The 14,480-nt window shown below is 41.2% G+C and overlaps 1 protein-coding gene across 2 annotated transcripts in view; it reads right to left on the bottom strand.

The window, feature by feature from the left end:
- slc12a2 (solute carrier family 12 member 2) overlaps positions 1-14,223 on the bottom strand; it is a 65,271-nt gene extending 51,048 nt beyond the window's left edge. For both annotated transcript variants that reach the window (XM_082539598.1, XM_082539599.1), the window contains exon 1: positions 13,188-14,223. In XM_082539598.1, coding sequence (XP_082395724.1) covers positions 13,188-13,739 — 552 coding nt within the window. In that variant the 5' untranslated portion in view covers positions 13,740-14,223. The remainder of the gene's footprint in view (positions 1-13,187) is intronic.
- Positions 14,224-14,480: the final 257 nt, after the last annotated feature.

Raw genomic sequence — 14,480 nt, 5'->3', positions numbered from 1 at the left:
TAGTCGACTGTCAAAATAATTGTGGCAGCACTAAATCAGTATGAGTCTAATAAATCCTACATCAGCTGGGCTCTAAGAGAATTTATGGTCATTATTTTTATAAGCATGTCTTATCTTATATAAGCAGTAAAAGGAGAAACAGTGTTCATGTGCTCAGTAATGAAAGCTGGAGAAGAAGCTGAAAGCAGTATCACATGCTGGTTGATCTGATATCCTCGTGTTGGTGTTGTTCCCAGATCATCATACTAAATGTTGTTCCAGGATCAACATTGCAAGTGACCAATCAGAATGTTGTGACGTCATACTTTTGCGACTTTGGGAAAAACTGGCGTAAAACAAAAAACTGTACTAAAGCTGCGTGAAACTGCCTCTGTCCGCCGATCAACGGACCCTGACCCTAACCGTAACCCTTTAATAAACAGTAAGCAGAATTGATAACATTGGAATTTCATAAATGCACGAATGGCTTGGCGCGCAAAAGAATAACGTCACAACAATGTGATTGGTCACTTGCAATGTTGAACCTGGAACAACATTTTCATGATGGTCTGGGAGCAACACCAACACGAGGATATCAGATCATCCATCACATGCTACGTATTAGGATAGTATGTTGTTGAATTTACTTGCTGGCTCTGTGTTAGGAACAAATTTAATAAGTTTAAGTCACTGCCTTTTAAATTCAGCTCCCCATTCTACTTGCACAAAACAACACAGAATGGGTTAGTGAACAGTTTCTACATGACTGAAACAACACAAAGGCCGTCTCTGCACAACAATGACAAAGCATCAAGAGCTTTGGATGTTTTTGAAAACTGTACCATGATGTGCCACAAATGGTAGTTACACAAAATAAAATTAATTAATTTTGCAGTTTAGGTTTTACAAAACCTAACCTTGTGCACAGTAAAGTTAAAAAACAAACAAACAAAAAAACCCTCTTGTGAATCTTGAAGCACACAGGAAAGATCCTTAAGTAGACCTTTGATTGACAATCTGTATCTTAAGGGGGGGGGGGGGGGGGGGGGAGGCTACTCTCTCCCACGGAGAGGATTTTACCAAATCATGTAGCAGTGCTGAATTAAGGAGCACATCATAGAATAGGGAACTGCGGTTGGGGTTGTTACTAAAAAAAAAAAGTTATTATTATACATTACTCATTACTTTCCTTTAAAATAATGCATGTTACATTTGTAAATTGACATGTCACATAATTTCCAGTTAACAATGTAGAACTTCTGGTTACTAGCATAACCCAAGTTCTCTGAAAACAATGTGAGGAATCTCGCACCTCTTGTCATGACCAATGATGGAAGGTCCACCACCACCACCTATGTCCAAGACAGACCAATCACTTCAAGGACACAGTGTCCCCCAACCCTTTTAGAATACTTCCTTGTTGTGGGGCTACGGGGTATTTCTTCCACATGTCCATGAAAGTAGGGGATTGTGCTGTGATATTGCCATCACAATAGCCTTTATTACCTGGCTGGTGCGACACAGCTTGCCAGTATTAGAGGAAGCCCACAAAGAGCTAGTTGCTTCTCATAAACCCCTTAGTACCGCCTAGATAAATGCGTAATGCAAATTCCCTAACGTTAGGCATAAAGGCAACATTAGGGGGCAGGGTCTTCTTACTATAGTTGGGGAAAAATTGCAGACAGATAATGTATAACGATAAAGCATGCAACTCACACATCCTTTTCAATGATGACAAACCGAGGAATACGACAGTTTTGAGTGAAAGAGCCTTTAAGACAACTCACTCCAAGGCTTGAGTGAGTTGCTTAATAGTAGGCCTCAGTCTGTGGACATCATTCACAAATCTCCTTATCAGAGAATGCTGGCCAACTGGTGCATTACCAAAGCCAACATGACTTGCTGAAACTGCAGCTAAATACACTTCAATAGTGGAAAATGTTCCCTCCTTATCTAGAAAAGAGAACTGATAAGGAATCATATTGCTAGCTGTGCACTCTTGTTCAAATACACAACATTTGCCATCATAAAGTGAGCATGTGGCAAAAGAGTTCTTGCACTCCAAATGCTCTCAATCACGATCAGAGGGAGCCCAGATACTTTTAAATTCAGCCTGCTCTGAATGTATGGCGTTATTTTTGTGCCACTATTCTGAGTGCACGTAAAAAAAAAAAAAATAATAATAATTTTGCAGGTGCAAGTGTTGCATTTTGAGAAGAAATTTATTTTGAGCGAATAAAAGCTAAATTTGAGTGATCAAAATTCATTGCTGCATGAATTCTCGCATGAAGCTGTGACTTTCTCGCATGAAAACATTTTTAAAAGTTTATTTTGTGACCCAGAAAGAGTAATATTTCAAACTCCGCCACTCTGTGTTCCTCCGCCACTGCTTTGTTTGAGTTTTGGACCAAATGGATTCTGGGATATTACATTTCGTCATTTCGAGCTGATTGGAGACCAAAACAGCTAATCAGATTTTTTTCATCCAAGTCTGTGATTGGCTGGTTTTGTGGCACAAATATAACTGTGTACAGAAAGAGTTCAGCGCGCACAGGCAGAAATGTTGAGAGTGCAAGCAACACATTACGAGCAAGCGCAAATGCAAAAACTGAGCGAGAAGAGCTGCTATTGTGCGTGTGTGTGGATAATAGCAAACACTGAAATACATTTTTTGCAAGCAGCAATGAATTTTGTTCACTCAAATTTAGCTTTTTTTCGCTCAAAATAAATTTCTTCTCAAAATGCAACACTTGCACCTGCAATTTTTTTTTCGTGCGCTCAGAATAGCGGCACAAAAATAACGCAATATGAATGTGGATGAAAAATCTATCCATGCTACTGAAATACCAGGTCCCTGTGCAAGGGCTCGCAACTGAGCAGATAGGCTAGCCCCGCCATCCATGGCTATGCCAGTAAGGAGCTATTAAAATCATAGACCGTCACTGCTCCGTCACTACTGAAAAGAACAGAGGTCATTGTGATTTTTTTGCATGATGTGAACAGATCTGCGGACGCCTGGCCAAACCTCTCCCACAGGTGGTGGACTATTTCTGGATGGAGTGTCAACACCCTGTAGTTTCCCCTCAGGAGAGCAGAGCCAAATTGATGTTCAAAACACCGGGAATGTGTGTCCCACTTAATGACATGATATGTGCTATCAGGTTGTGACTTTGCAAAGTCACAGAGCGAGTGGCTCCATGACCATTTATATGTGTTGCCATTGTATTGTCTGTCCAGACCAAGACAGGACAAATTTTCAAAAGCAGCAAAAAAAAAAACCAAAAAAACAAAACAAAACCTCAAAGCCAGAAAAACTGCAGTCAGCTCCAGGTAATTTATATTTACGCACAACGGACCCTAAGGGGCCTGGAGCCTCCCCCATGAAAACAGCCCCCACCCCGTCAACAAACCATCTGTTGTCAGAGTTTTGCCTCGTAATAACTGTACCAAAGGGAACACCAATAATGAACACTGTAGAGTCTCTCCAGTGACTTAGAGCCAGTAAACATTCAGGGAAATTCTCACTATATGGTTCACGTCTCAGGGAGGACACCCAACCCTGAAAATCCCACATCCTCAACAGTCCCTGAGCACCTCACTACAGAAAGGCCTGAAAAGAAAGTTTGAGGCCTAGATATTCTATACTCTGAATGGGAGATGTCACTGGTGCCGAAACCTAGGCCAGATAGGCTGCGTAACAGTACCTGTGTGTTTTTCCTCTGCTTCCTCTTTACTGTAAGTGCATACATAAAATATTCTAAATATGATGAAGAGTCCAAGTCCCGCTCCCAGCTCAATGGCTTTGGAGAGCAGACACTGAAAACGCCACACCACTGAAAGTGGGTGGTTTCATTGCAAACTAGTCTGTAACCCCTGCCAACAATGGTCAAGAACCATGAATGGACTGCACATGCCCACCAATCCTCCATCCGGCCAAGGGGCCCAGGAGGATGGAAGTTCAAAGCCGGGACAGCTGCACTCTCCTTGGGCGACCCAAAAAACCCAAACACGTGTACACGTCTTTCTCTCCTTGAATTGCCCCCACAAAGCATTGAGGAGAGGTGAATAAATTGAAGTGGGGGGCACTGAAGGAACCCGTGCTCCTCCTTGACTGTGTATATGGGTAGAACAAAGATGGCCATTACACAGCTTAGATTAGAACCTGAGAAAGTGTCTGACTCTCTCGATTTATTGAGAGAAGAAGGGAACAGTTAATAAGTACTTGGAGAGGTTAGAGGAGTGATCTCTGTGAGTGCTGCCCACTAAGACCCTGGCAGCCACTACAATTCCTAAGTTGAACATTTTCCTTGTGGATGGTTGGATTGACGGCTTCAAGCAGCAGCAGGTGTGGCAGCAACAGAAGACTTTTTCCCCATTGGTAGGCAATCTACAGACCCTGCTACTCAGGCAGCTGGGAAGTAGGACCGCTGAAGCCTATAATTACACTCCCTTACTGGCATATCCACAAAGCCCGGGTAGGCAATGGATAGTGTGGCATGGGTTTATGGGGAAGACAGAGGTCAAAAGCCTTAACCTGCATCTTCCTCCGGTTGTTTTCGCACTGCATAGAAGTTTTTACCTTCTCAAACGATCCCCTAGGCCATTATGGCTGGTACAGAGAATCAATAATAACCTGCTTATCCTGGCAAGGCAGGCTGGAGAGACTGAGTCACAGAGATCGCTCCCCTGCAATGGCCATGCCCATAACGTGGCCACTGTATTGCACCCCTAGAGACCCAGAAAATGAGATCAGCAGCAATACACATCTCCTCCCAAATCGTGGGACTAGCTAGTTTTATAACATGTGGGTATGCAGCAATGCATCAACTTCTCCAAGAAGAATATATTTCCTCAACAAAAATGTATCATTACAGCATAATAGATATTCCTGAAATCAGAAAAACCCACATTTGTGGACTACCTTGATAGCTGTGTCAGTAAATAGTTAAGTAAAATATCCTGGTCTAGAACCACTGAAGAGCTCTTATGATCTTTGCAAGGAAAAATAAGCAAGAAGGGCCCAGGAGCTATTATAAAGGGGTCACTGGATCCCTGTGTCCTTGGCGCGTTTGTCTGTGTTGGATAGACATGGTGGTGGTGGAGCTTCCATGATTAGTCATAATGAGATACAAAGTGAGGTTTGAAAGAGAACTGAGGCTACAGTTCAACAACCCAACACAAATCCCTATTCTAATGAGGACAGACATATGAGCCTTCAGCTTTTACGTATAAATACAAAACCAACAACACAAAACAAAGACGAAAACCAACCTAAAGAGACTTTAAAGTGATAGTTTAGAATTATTGTGGTAATGTGTTAGCATGCTGTCTGTAGAGATGCATGTAGAGACCTGCATTTCTGTTGCAGTATTATGCATCCGTTTCTATTCCGACCACAGTTTGTAATTCATCACCCCAAAACTTGATGCAATTTTTTAAAAACATCGATATCTGTACAAACTGTGTGCTGCAGGAAGAAAAGATCGACGCAATCTACAGTTTGGATATGGACATTATTTTTAGCTTTATTGCAGGATGACAGCGCAATGTTTGCCATTGCGCTGTCATCCTGCAATAAAAAGTGGAGACTGCTCCAGGAAGAAGAAAAAAAAGGAAAAAAAAAAAAGATTACACTGTTAACACAACTTCCGGTGTTCGCAAGCACCTGCATGTACAGTATACTGACACTAAGCTAGCAAAGAACTCTGAGTGATGTTAAAGATGAATGAATGCTGACCCCAGCCAAACACTGTGATAAAGAAAGTCGTCATTTGCGGTGAAGCCAGCTGCTGCTGAACTTCAACAGGTAACAAACTGATGTCAGGTTGCAATTGCCGTTTAAAGTTTCATTGTGCTGGTTTTCATCTTTGATTTGTACTGGTGGCTTTGTGTTCATACCTAAATACTAACCGAAAGACCGCATTGCTTGTTAGTCATTTAAGACTTAAGGATATCTCCATAGCTCTGTTCACAGGTACGCTCTGTTCCACATACTATACATATTATACAGTGGTAAGCATCTTCTGAGTCTGATTGATGCTGATGAATGCTCAGGCTGACAGTCCTCCTTGCACAATGATCATTGGCCGAGAGGGCCGATCATATGTCCACTCCCTCAGACATCTCACCATTGTTTGGAGAAACCTCCCACAACTCAGTTCATTATTCTTTTACGGTCCTGAAACGCTCCCAGTGTTGGATTTTCCGCTGTCTGCTGAGGGCCGCTGACGGAATCAAAATGGCCTGTCCTCACAGTGCAGAGACTTTTGTTTTCCCAATTGTGTCAAATTACTATTTAACTCTGGTGTGAGTGTAAAAGAGGTGACGAGTGAGGTAGAGGTAGAGTCCCACAAACAGAGAAGCTTTTGATAAGAGCTGCTTAGCAGTTTAGAGTGTAAGTATCGGTATGTTATCCACTGGAAGAGTTATCCACTGGTTGATAGTTAGCTAGTGACCTGTGACTTGTGACTTGTCACTAGCTAACTAGTGACTAGCTAACTATCAACGAGGCCACTTGTCAGTGGCCTCGTGAGCGGCCACTGACAAGTCACTTGGTCTGTGCAGGGTTGAGCAATAATAAAGATATGTATTATAAAATAAGATCTCCAGCGTACCCAGAGAGAACCCATGGAAACACAGGGAGAACATGTAAGCTCCACACAGAAAAGCCCCAGCCAGATGATGGAGTTGAACTCAGGACCTTCTTGCTCTTGCAAACTTCCGATTAGTAGAGAACTGCTTGAGCTATAGACACTTGTTCTGTCACTGCTAACCAGCTAGCTGTCCTGGGTAACCAGATCCTTAGTGTTAACATAAAACACTTTTTATATATGCCACATTTTCAAAAAGCTGTTCTTTTTGAAACAAAATTATCATTTCACATCACATTTCTTAAACATTCAGACTTTCATAGACACTCACATTCTGAACAATTTTGCTTATTTTTGCACTACTGATGACTAACTGTGCACCACATGGGCTTTGTGTACATCTGTGCATGGAACTAGGCTACCACGAGTAGTTGAATCTTGCAATAGAATGCTAATTAGTCCAACTGTGGGCACATCCTGCCATACGGCTTGCATGTGCACACACAAGGGACAATTTGTAAACACTTGATATAAAAGGGATGTTTGCCAATTTTCCATGATGCTAACCATGATCAAGGGAATAAGATTTTTCTCCTTGTGAAACAAGCTCTAAGTAAGCAAAGGGAGAGGCTGCAAGCACATGAAGTTGACCTCTAAACATCTTTGACCTTTTCATCAAATTGTTTCCTTCTGAACAACATGCACATGTCCCCTCTCTAGAAATATGACACGTTAACTCACAAAGCTCTTTTTGTCCAACTGTCCCCAATTCAAGGTGAATGAAAAGTTATGACCCTTGCTGTTTTCTGAGCAGATTATTGAAGAAAACAGGAAGCAGCATTAATTTCCTGTCAGACACGAGACTAACTGGAGATGTAATGTGAGACCAAACAGCAGGGTTGTTCTGATGACAATGATGTCAAAGTACACAGCATCAGCTTGTTTGTCAAGGCATTTTTTTTTTTTTGAAAAATCTCATTTCCCGAATGGATAGATCAGACTAATAATGAATTATTAAGAGACTCATAAAAAATTCAAGTTGCCTTGCTATGGCACATCTCCACATATAACTGATACTTGCAACACAGACGTATCTGGGTGTGCAAATTTGTAATGTGTATGAATTATCAATGAACAGAGAACATCAAAGACACCCTGAAAATTGAAGTGAAAAAAAAATGACGTGGGGGCTAGTCCTTTTTGCTGGAATTTCATTGCAACAACTCAAAAAAAAAAAAGGTACTCAATAGTTTCTATGGCGCCCACACACTTGTATGGCATTCCCGACAATGACAGAGCGTTCTAATGAATAATTAAGTGTCTTGAGGTGACTGTTGTTGTGAAATGAATTGAATTAATGAGACGGTGAGTAGTCCAGATCAGCCTAATATTAAAAGTACAGAGGATGTCTGTCTCCCGAATCCAAGCTGGGAGATGGTTCCACAGAAGAGGGGCCTGAAAGCTAAAGTTTCTGCCTCCTATAGTGCTTTTAAATATCCTAGGAACCACAAGAAAGCCATCAGTCTGACAGTGAAGTCCTCTATTGTGGCGATACAGTACTATAAGGTCACAAAGATTAGATGGGGCCTGATTATACAAGACCCTGGTATGCGAGGAGAATTTTATATTCGAGTCTGGATTTAACAGGGAGCTATTTTTCCAAACCATTTCCCCTTTTCCCGACATTAAAATTCACCTCTCATGCTGCTAGTGAGTCCCCAAATCAAGGTGGGGTATGGGCTTTGTGAAGTGCTAAACTTATGTGCTGGGAGTGGCCAGTCAAGCTGTTGTAATACGCCGAGCAGAAACTGCAGACAACAGGAAATGTGGTTATGAAGGTCAATTCTGTTCTGATCCTTGAAGGGAAAAAATTCCACTCCTCTGAAAAGAGGGGGGGAAAAAAGAGTGGAATTTTGTTGCACTCCAACAGAGCTGGGGTGATTGAGGTATCTTAGAAAGTAAACTGGAACCCACATTTTTTGTTAATGTCAAAAAACAATTCATGTCCTGATTGGCTAGTTAAACATGGAAATAATGTCTAAACAGACACTAAGAAAACTCTTATTAGCGCGTCTCAGAGTAACGCTACAGTTTCTGTGACAGCACTGTAAAACACATTGGTTGAAACACGAGTGTCAACTGACAGGGTGAAGTTACATAATAAATTATTTGCAACCTATAAGGACAATATAAGCAGTATAGAGACTGACAAAAGTTTGAGAGTCATGATAAGAAGTATAGAAGTATATATAATAGGATGGTTTTGCAGCACTTGCTTGTTTTTCAAGGACTGTTTTATCATATCTAAACTAAAGCATCAATAGTTACATATTCTCACAGATACATTACCGCCAAAATAAATTCAACGGAATACACACAGCTACTGCTAATACCGCTATTGTTTTACTCTCAGCTTAATTACTGTACTTGCGTCTCACAAGGGGGTGGGGTCATTGTGCTATTTCTGACATCAGGGTCTATGTGACGCACACGGGAATAAGGAAGAAGCCAGGTCCTCTGCAGACAAAAAGCTCTTTCTCTCTCACGCAGTTGCCAAAAGGCTCTGTGAGAAAGAGACACAGAGAGGGTGTGCACGTGTGCGAGCCAGTGAGCGAGATTGTTACTACAGCTGTAAGACCATCATCTATGGCTGATTCTGAGACAAAAGGACTCCACTGCTTGTCAAATGACACACTAAAAGCCCAGGGGGTCCTTCGCTTCCTGTTTCTGTATACAGCCTGTACAATCTGCAGGGCTGTGAGGTACTAGAAACACAGGAGGGATTTGCTTCAAAAGGGGGAAAAAAAAAAAAAAAAAAAAAAGCTTGTAAGACTTAAACAAGGGTTCCATTGTGCAAATCGACCCTGCAACGTCCCCTGAAAGCAGCAGGCACTTTTACAATGTGTACCTCTCTACTAATCAACAACTTACAATCCCACATTTCATATCCATATAGACTGACAAAACAGCAGCACTTAACTGTAACCCCTTAAGCATTTTATCCACCTTAAGAATATGCAAACTCCTCGCAGAAAGCACCCAGCCTAGTAGCAAATGGTAACTTGGAACCTTTTTTGTTCTGAATAAACAGTCTTAACCGATGCACTACAATGCCGTCACACTTACCCAATTAACAAGGCCACCGGGCAAACAAGCCTTTGACAACTATAACAATACCAATCACAAAATACTAAATAATGCAGCTGATTATTTAATTAAATTGAACTGAAAGTTAAAGGTTCTGCCTGCCATTCTACTTCTAAATATCCTGTAAGCAAGCAGTCTGATAGCAGTTTTCTATCGGTGTGATATCCCATATGGAAAAGATATAAATCTTATAAAGTTTGTATCTGTCTTGTGTGAAACTTGTATGAAAAGCATATAAGAGTGAAAACAGATATAAGATCCCTTGAAAAATTATATAATGAAACTTGTATGTTTTGGATACTTACTAAAACAATATATGAAAGTAATGAGAAAGTGGCCACTTTCATGAGTAATCACATATAAGTTTTTACTATTTCTTTTCCATATGGGATTGTACTAAGAGGTCTTTAAGACCTCACACATACCTACACACACAGTATACTATCATAATATAATTTAATTATAATACAACATCATTATAACATGTACATAATATGCCTAAATTGCAGGATATTTGAACTTTTGACCTCTACTCTTACTTGGTCTTACTTTGACCTTCTCCGTAGCAACAAATCTGATGATGCAAAATAAGGCTACAGATTTTTTTTTAAAGATTATTATAATAAACTTTAAAAAATAAATTCTTTTCAGATATGTTGTGGAAGGTACTGCGACTCAGAATTTGACACCTTTGCACATCCTCCATTTGTGCATGACATTGTTGAATTACTTTTGTTTAGTTGTGTAAACATCTATTTATTAAAAAAAAAAAAAAAAGATGTGTGGTCAAGTGATGAAACTAACATGAATAAACATGTGGATCACATGTTCAATCACTTATTCATATCTGGCATCATCACGAGACGTCAGACCTAACTGATTAACTGTGCATGTCTCAGTGTCACAGCATCCCACACCCACATCCTGACTTGGCCTACCTCTGAATAAATTCGGGAAAATCTTTTGAGATTTGATGTGGAACAATCCAGCTGTGCCTTCCAATATAATGGTTTGCATCAAATGTTCTTTATCTCTTTTTTTTTTTTTAAATCTTGTTACAAAATTAAGAAAGCGTCACATCACAATAATTCACCTACCATATACAGATAGAGATATATCTCTATGCTCACAATGTATGATTGAAAATCATCTAAACAAAGTGCATAGGTGTAAAATTAAACTAAATAGCTTATCCATAGTTTTTTTTAACTGTTGTTTTTGGATTCAGCACATTAAAATCCAGGAGCAATAAGAGGACATGAAAGAAACTGCACATTTTGCAAGTATTGCGGCAAAAATGCCATTAAGACTCGAGTTAAGACTGAACTTATCCTTAACTACTGTCCCAGCTACTCTAAAAGTATAGAGAGCAGTATTTTATGTACAATATTCCAGTCTAATGTCAAACTTCAGCAGCACTGAGTGCGACATCAATATTTAAGCACAGTGTATTTATGCTCTGCTGCTCTGGACTGAATAAAATCTTCCCTGTCACAGTTTCCCTTCCAGCTCTTCAATATGGACCCATAGCGCAGCGCTATTGAAGGTGCTGGTTTGGAGTTCAACATTACAGGACGGCAACACTTACTTACCTGCCTGTTCCTGACGGCCCATGTCACTAGAGGCTCAAGACTCTCAGTGGAGTTTACTGCCACAGTCAATTACATAAAGACAATGCGTTCAGCTTTCACATAGACACTTTACCAACTTTATAAGAGGACTCATTGATTGCCATGAAAAACAACCAGAAGCAACAATCAATTGGTGGAATTTCCATTCCACATTTCGATCTGGGCGTGCCACACAAACACTGCAAAACACTCAGTGACAGACATGATAAAGTAGTAGCACCAAGGTGACCATGACCTTCAAACTAAAAGAAACCCCATGATATTTAATGTTCAAAGGCTATTTCCAATCTACTGAGCCAAAGAGTGCAGCTTGTATGAATATCAGCCAACCACAGCAGCTAATTAAATTCCATTGTCCATCAGCTGATCATGCATATCTGCTAGCAGCTGTAATTCTGTGGTGTTGAAACATACTTGCCTACTAAATATTTGCCATAAAGTCTCAATATAGCCTGACTGGGGAAGACAATAGAAGCCCTGTTCTAGTTGAAAAAACAAAACCAGCTTTTCAACACTAACTACTTGATGTTTAGATATATATATATATATATATATATATATATATATATATATATATATATATATATATATATATATATATATATATATATATATATATATATATATATATATATATATATATATATATAAAAAAAAAAAAAGCGATCAGAACAGACTTTACTTTTCATTAAGTTTCATAAGGTATACAATCGACTGGAGTGGGCAGGCATTGACAAAGGCGTCCTGCTTTAGTTTTGAATGATATACCGGAAAATCAAGTCTCGTGTCAACAGACTTGATTTGGTGCCAGTAATTCGGCACCAAGTAACAATTCTTGACTTGCAAATGTGATGACACTGGTTTGCGCTGAAAGACAGCATAAAGTTAATGCAATTTTCTTTAGACCACGCCAGTTTATAACAAAAGTTGTCTCGAAACACTTTGTAGTAAATAAAGAACTTCTACACGCAATAAAAGTGTAAGAATTCTTCCGTTTTCCTTTATCGCAACATCCAACAATCTAACCTGACCCAGTAAGCAAGGTGACTTCTCACCAGAGCAAAACACAGCATACAAATGTTCTGTTAAGCTATGGACGCAATACAAGATGAGCAATATGGATGAAACTGAAGTGGATATTTTTTTTGGAAAAATGTATTTAAAACACTGAGAACCTGGGCTTTGTCATACAAGCTTGGGTCCGTGTTGGAGTTCATTGTGGTTAATGAAAATCAGTTCGTCAGGGCACTGCTGCCAACAGTCACTTTGAAGTTTATCAGAATATAACCTTCACAATAACAGGCTACTCCAGGCCAGTTAGAGGAAAAGGGGGGGAAAACACCACCACAGTTCAGAAATAAAGTTTTTACTTAAAAATGAATTAATACTAGCAACACGAAAGTGCTTTCAGTGCGACTGTCATTTACAAGGGAAACATCTGCCATGTTCTTTAGATATGTTTGTTTCTTAATAACGTAAACAGTGACACAAACCAGCAAACACAGCGGTAGTCTGGGTTCAGTCATTTTGACCTGAACATCTTACAGAGCATCTGTCCGAAGAAGAAAAACAAAAACAAAAACCACACCACAACAACAAAAACAACTTTATCTGACAGGACTGCTGTGACCTAGATGGAGTACACGGGAAAAGCAGAGGTTCCCATCTACCAATAACACGTAGAGCGGCATGTGATGGTTTAAAGACAATAAACGGAGATTGTAAATACATAAGGTGAACACTCTGACAGTTGGGGTTAATTCCCATTATAATAAGATAAGTTGTAGTCTGATTTCTATATGATTCAACCAGTAGTTTCGGGTGATGCGAGTGGTCTTACCTTGTCCAGCTCATCGTGCAGCTCCGACAGGGTGGGTCTGGTGAGTTTCTCCCCCAGCGGTGCTGCTGTCTGCCGGTAGAAATCGATGTTGGGCACGGCATCGATGGTATTGTGACCAAAAGTTCTCAAGTAATAGGTATTGGTGTGCGTGTCATAGTGATAGTGATGTTGCCCCCCAGTCGACGAATGTAAGCTAGTCTCGCTCATCACCGTGTCTCCGTTCTGCATTCCCTCAGTCGGCGCTGCCTCCGGAGAGTCCACGCTGCCTACCCCAGTCGGATCCGCAAAGTTCACCACCCGAAACCGGCCTTTAGCTTCCTCTCCGCTGACAGCTGGATTGCTACTCGGAGCATCTGGGGCAGCGGCAGAGGCGTCGGAGCTCGAAGTCTTATCATCGGCGGCGCCCGCAGCCTCAGCCACGAGGTCCACTTGGAAACGGCTTTGACTGGGCGTCGGACCGGGTGGCTTCTGCCCCGCATCCGGGGCTAGAAAATCATGGTCCGTCGCAGAGTTCTCCGCCGGAGCGGAAGACGCAGAGGATGGTGCTGACATGGTACAGCAAACAGTGATGAACGTGGAAAGCGTGTGGATCAAACGCTTTACTCGGCCACACAATATAATGGATGCGAGCAAAAACCCGGTTGCCACCCGTTACAAAGCGTCTTCCTATTTACAGGAAAAATGAACTCGCTGCTCTGACTGGTTAGAAAAGGCGCAGGATAGCGGCGAGGAAAGGAGGAGTAGTGAGGGTAGCTTGTTAGCACGGTCGGAACAAGACTACAGATTGTAAACTTTCCGTCGCTCTCCTACTTCTTCTTCCACGGTGATAAATCCCAAAACTCACAATTTATCGTCCCTCGCTCGGGGACACAGCACTAGATCCCAGCCACTTATGGTCCTTCTGCTGCCCTGAAAACGATGCTGATATCGACCTTGCCGTAGCTCCTCCTAGACTCCCAGAGATTTCCTTGCTGCTATTTTACACACTTCAGACGGCATCGCCAGAGGGCGGACAACGACTAACAAGAACCTCGCGAGGTGTCAGTGATCGCGTTCCTTTTTAAGAGGGAAGGTAATGTCGCGAGAACATATGACAATACCCAAAGAGTAGGCGTGACGTTGTTTGACCCCTGTGAGATCGGAGAAGAGGGGAGGGGATTTGGGGACGGGCGGGGAAGGGCATAACTGCACCACTATATGTGCTGCTGTTTGTCTGTTTGTCCGTTTGTCTTTGTCAAAGCTCCATCTACGACTTCACAAGTATAGGTTTTGTCTGTTGTACATTGCCTATCT

This window comes from Aulonocara stuartgranti (genome assembly GCF_965226115.1).
Source record: "Aulonocara stuartgranti genome assembly, chromosome: 7".
In the NCBI taxonomy this organism is placed as follows: Eukaryota; Metazoa; Chordata; class Actinopteri; order Cichliformes; family Cichlidae; genus Aulonocara; species Aulonocara stuartgranti.
Note: the sequence above shows the minus strand (reverse complement) of the source record. Positions and strands in the feature narration are given on the sequence as shown.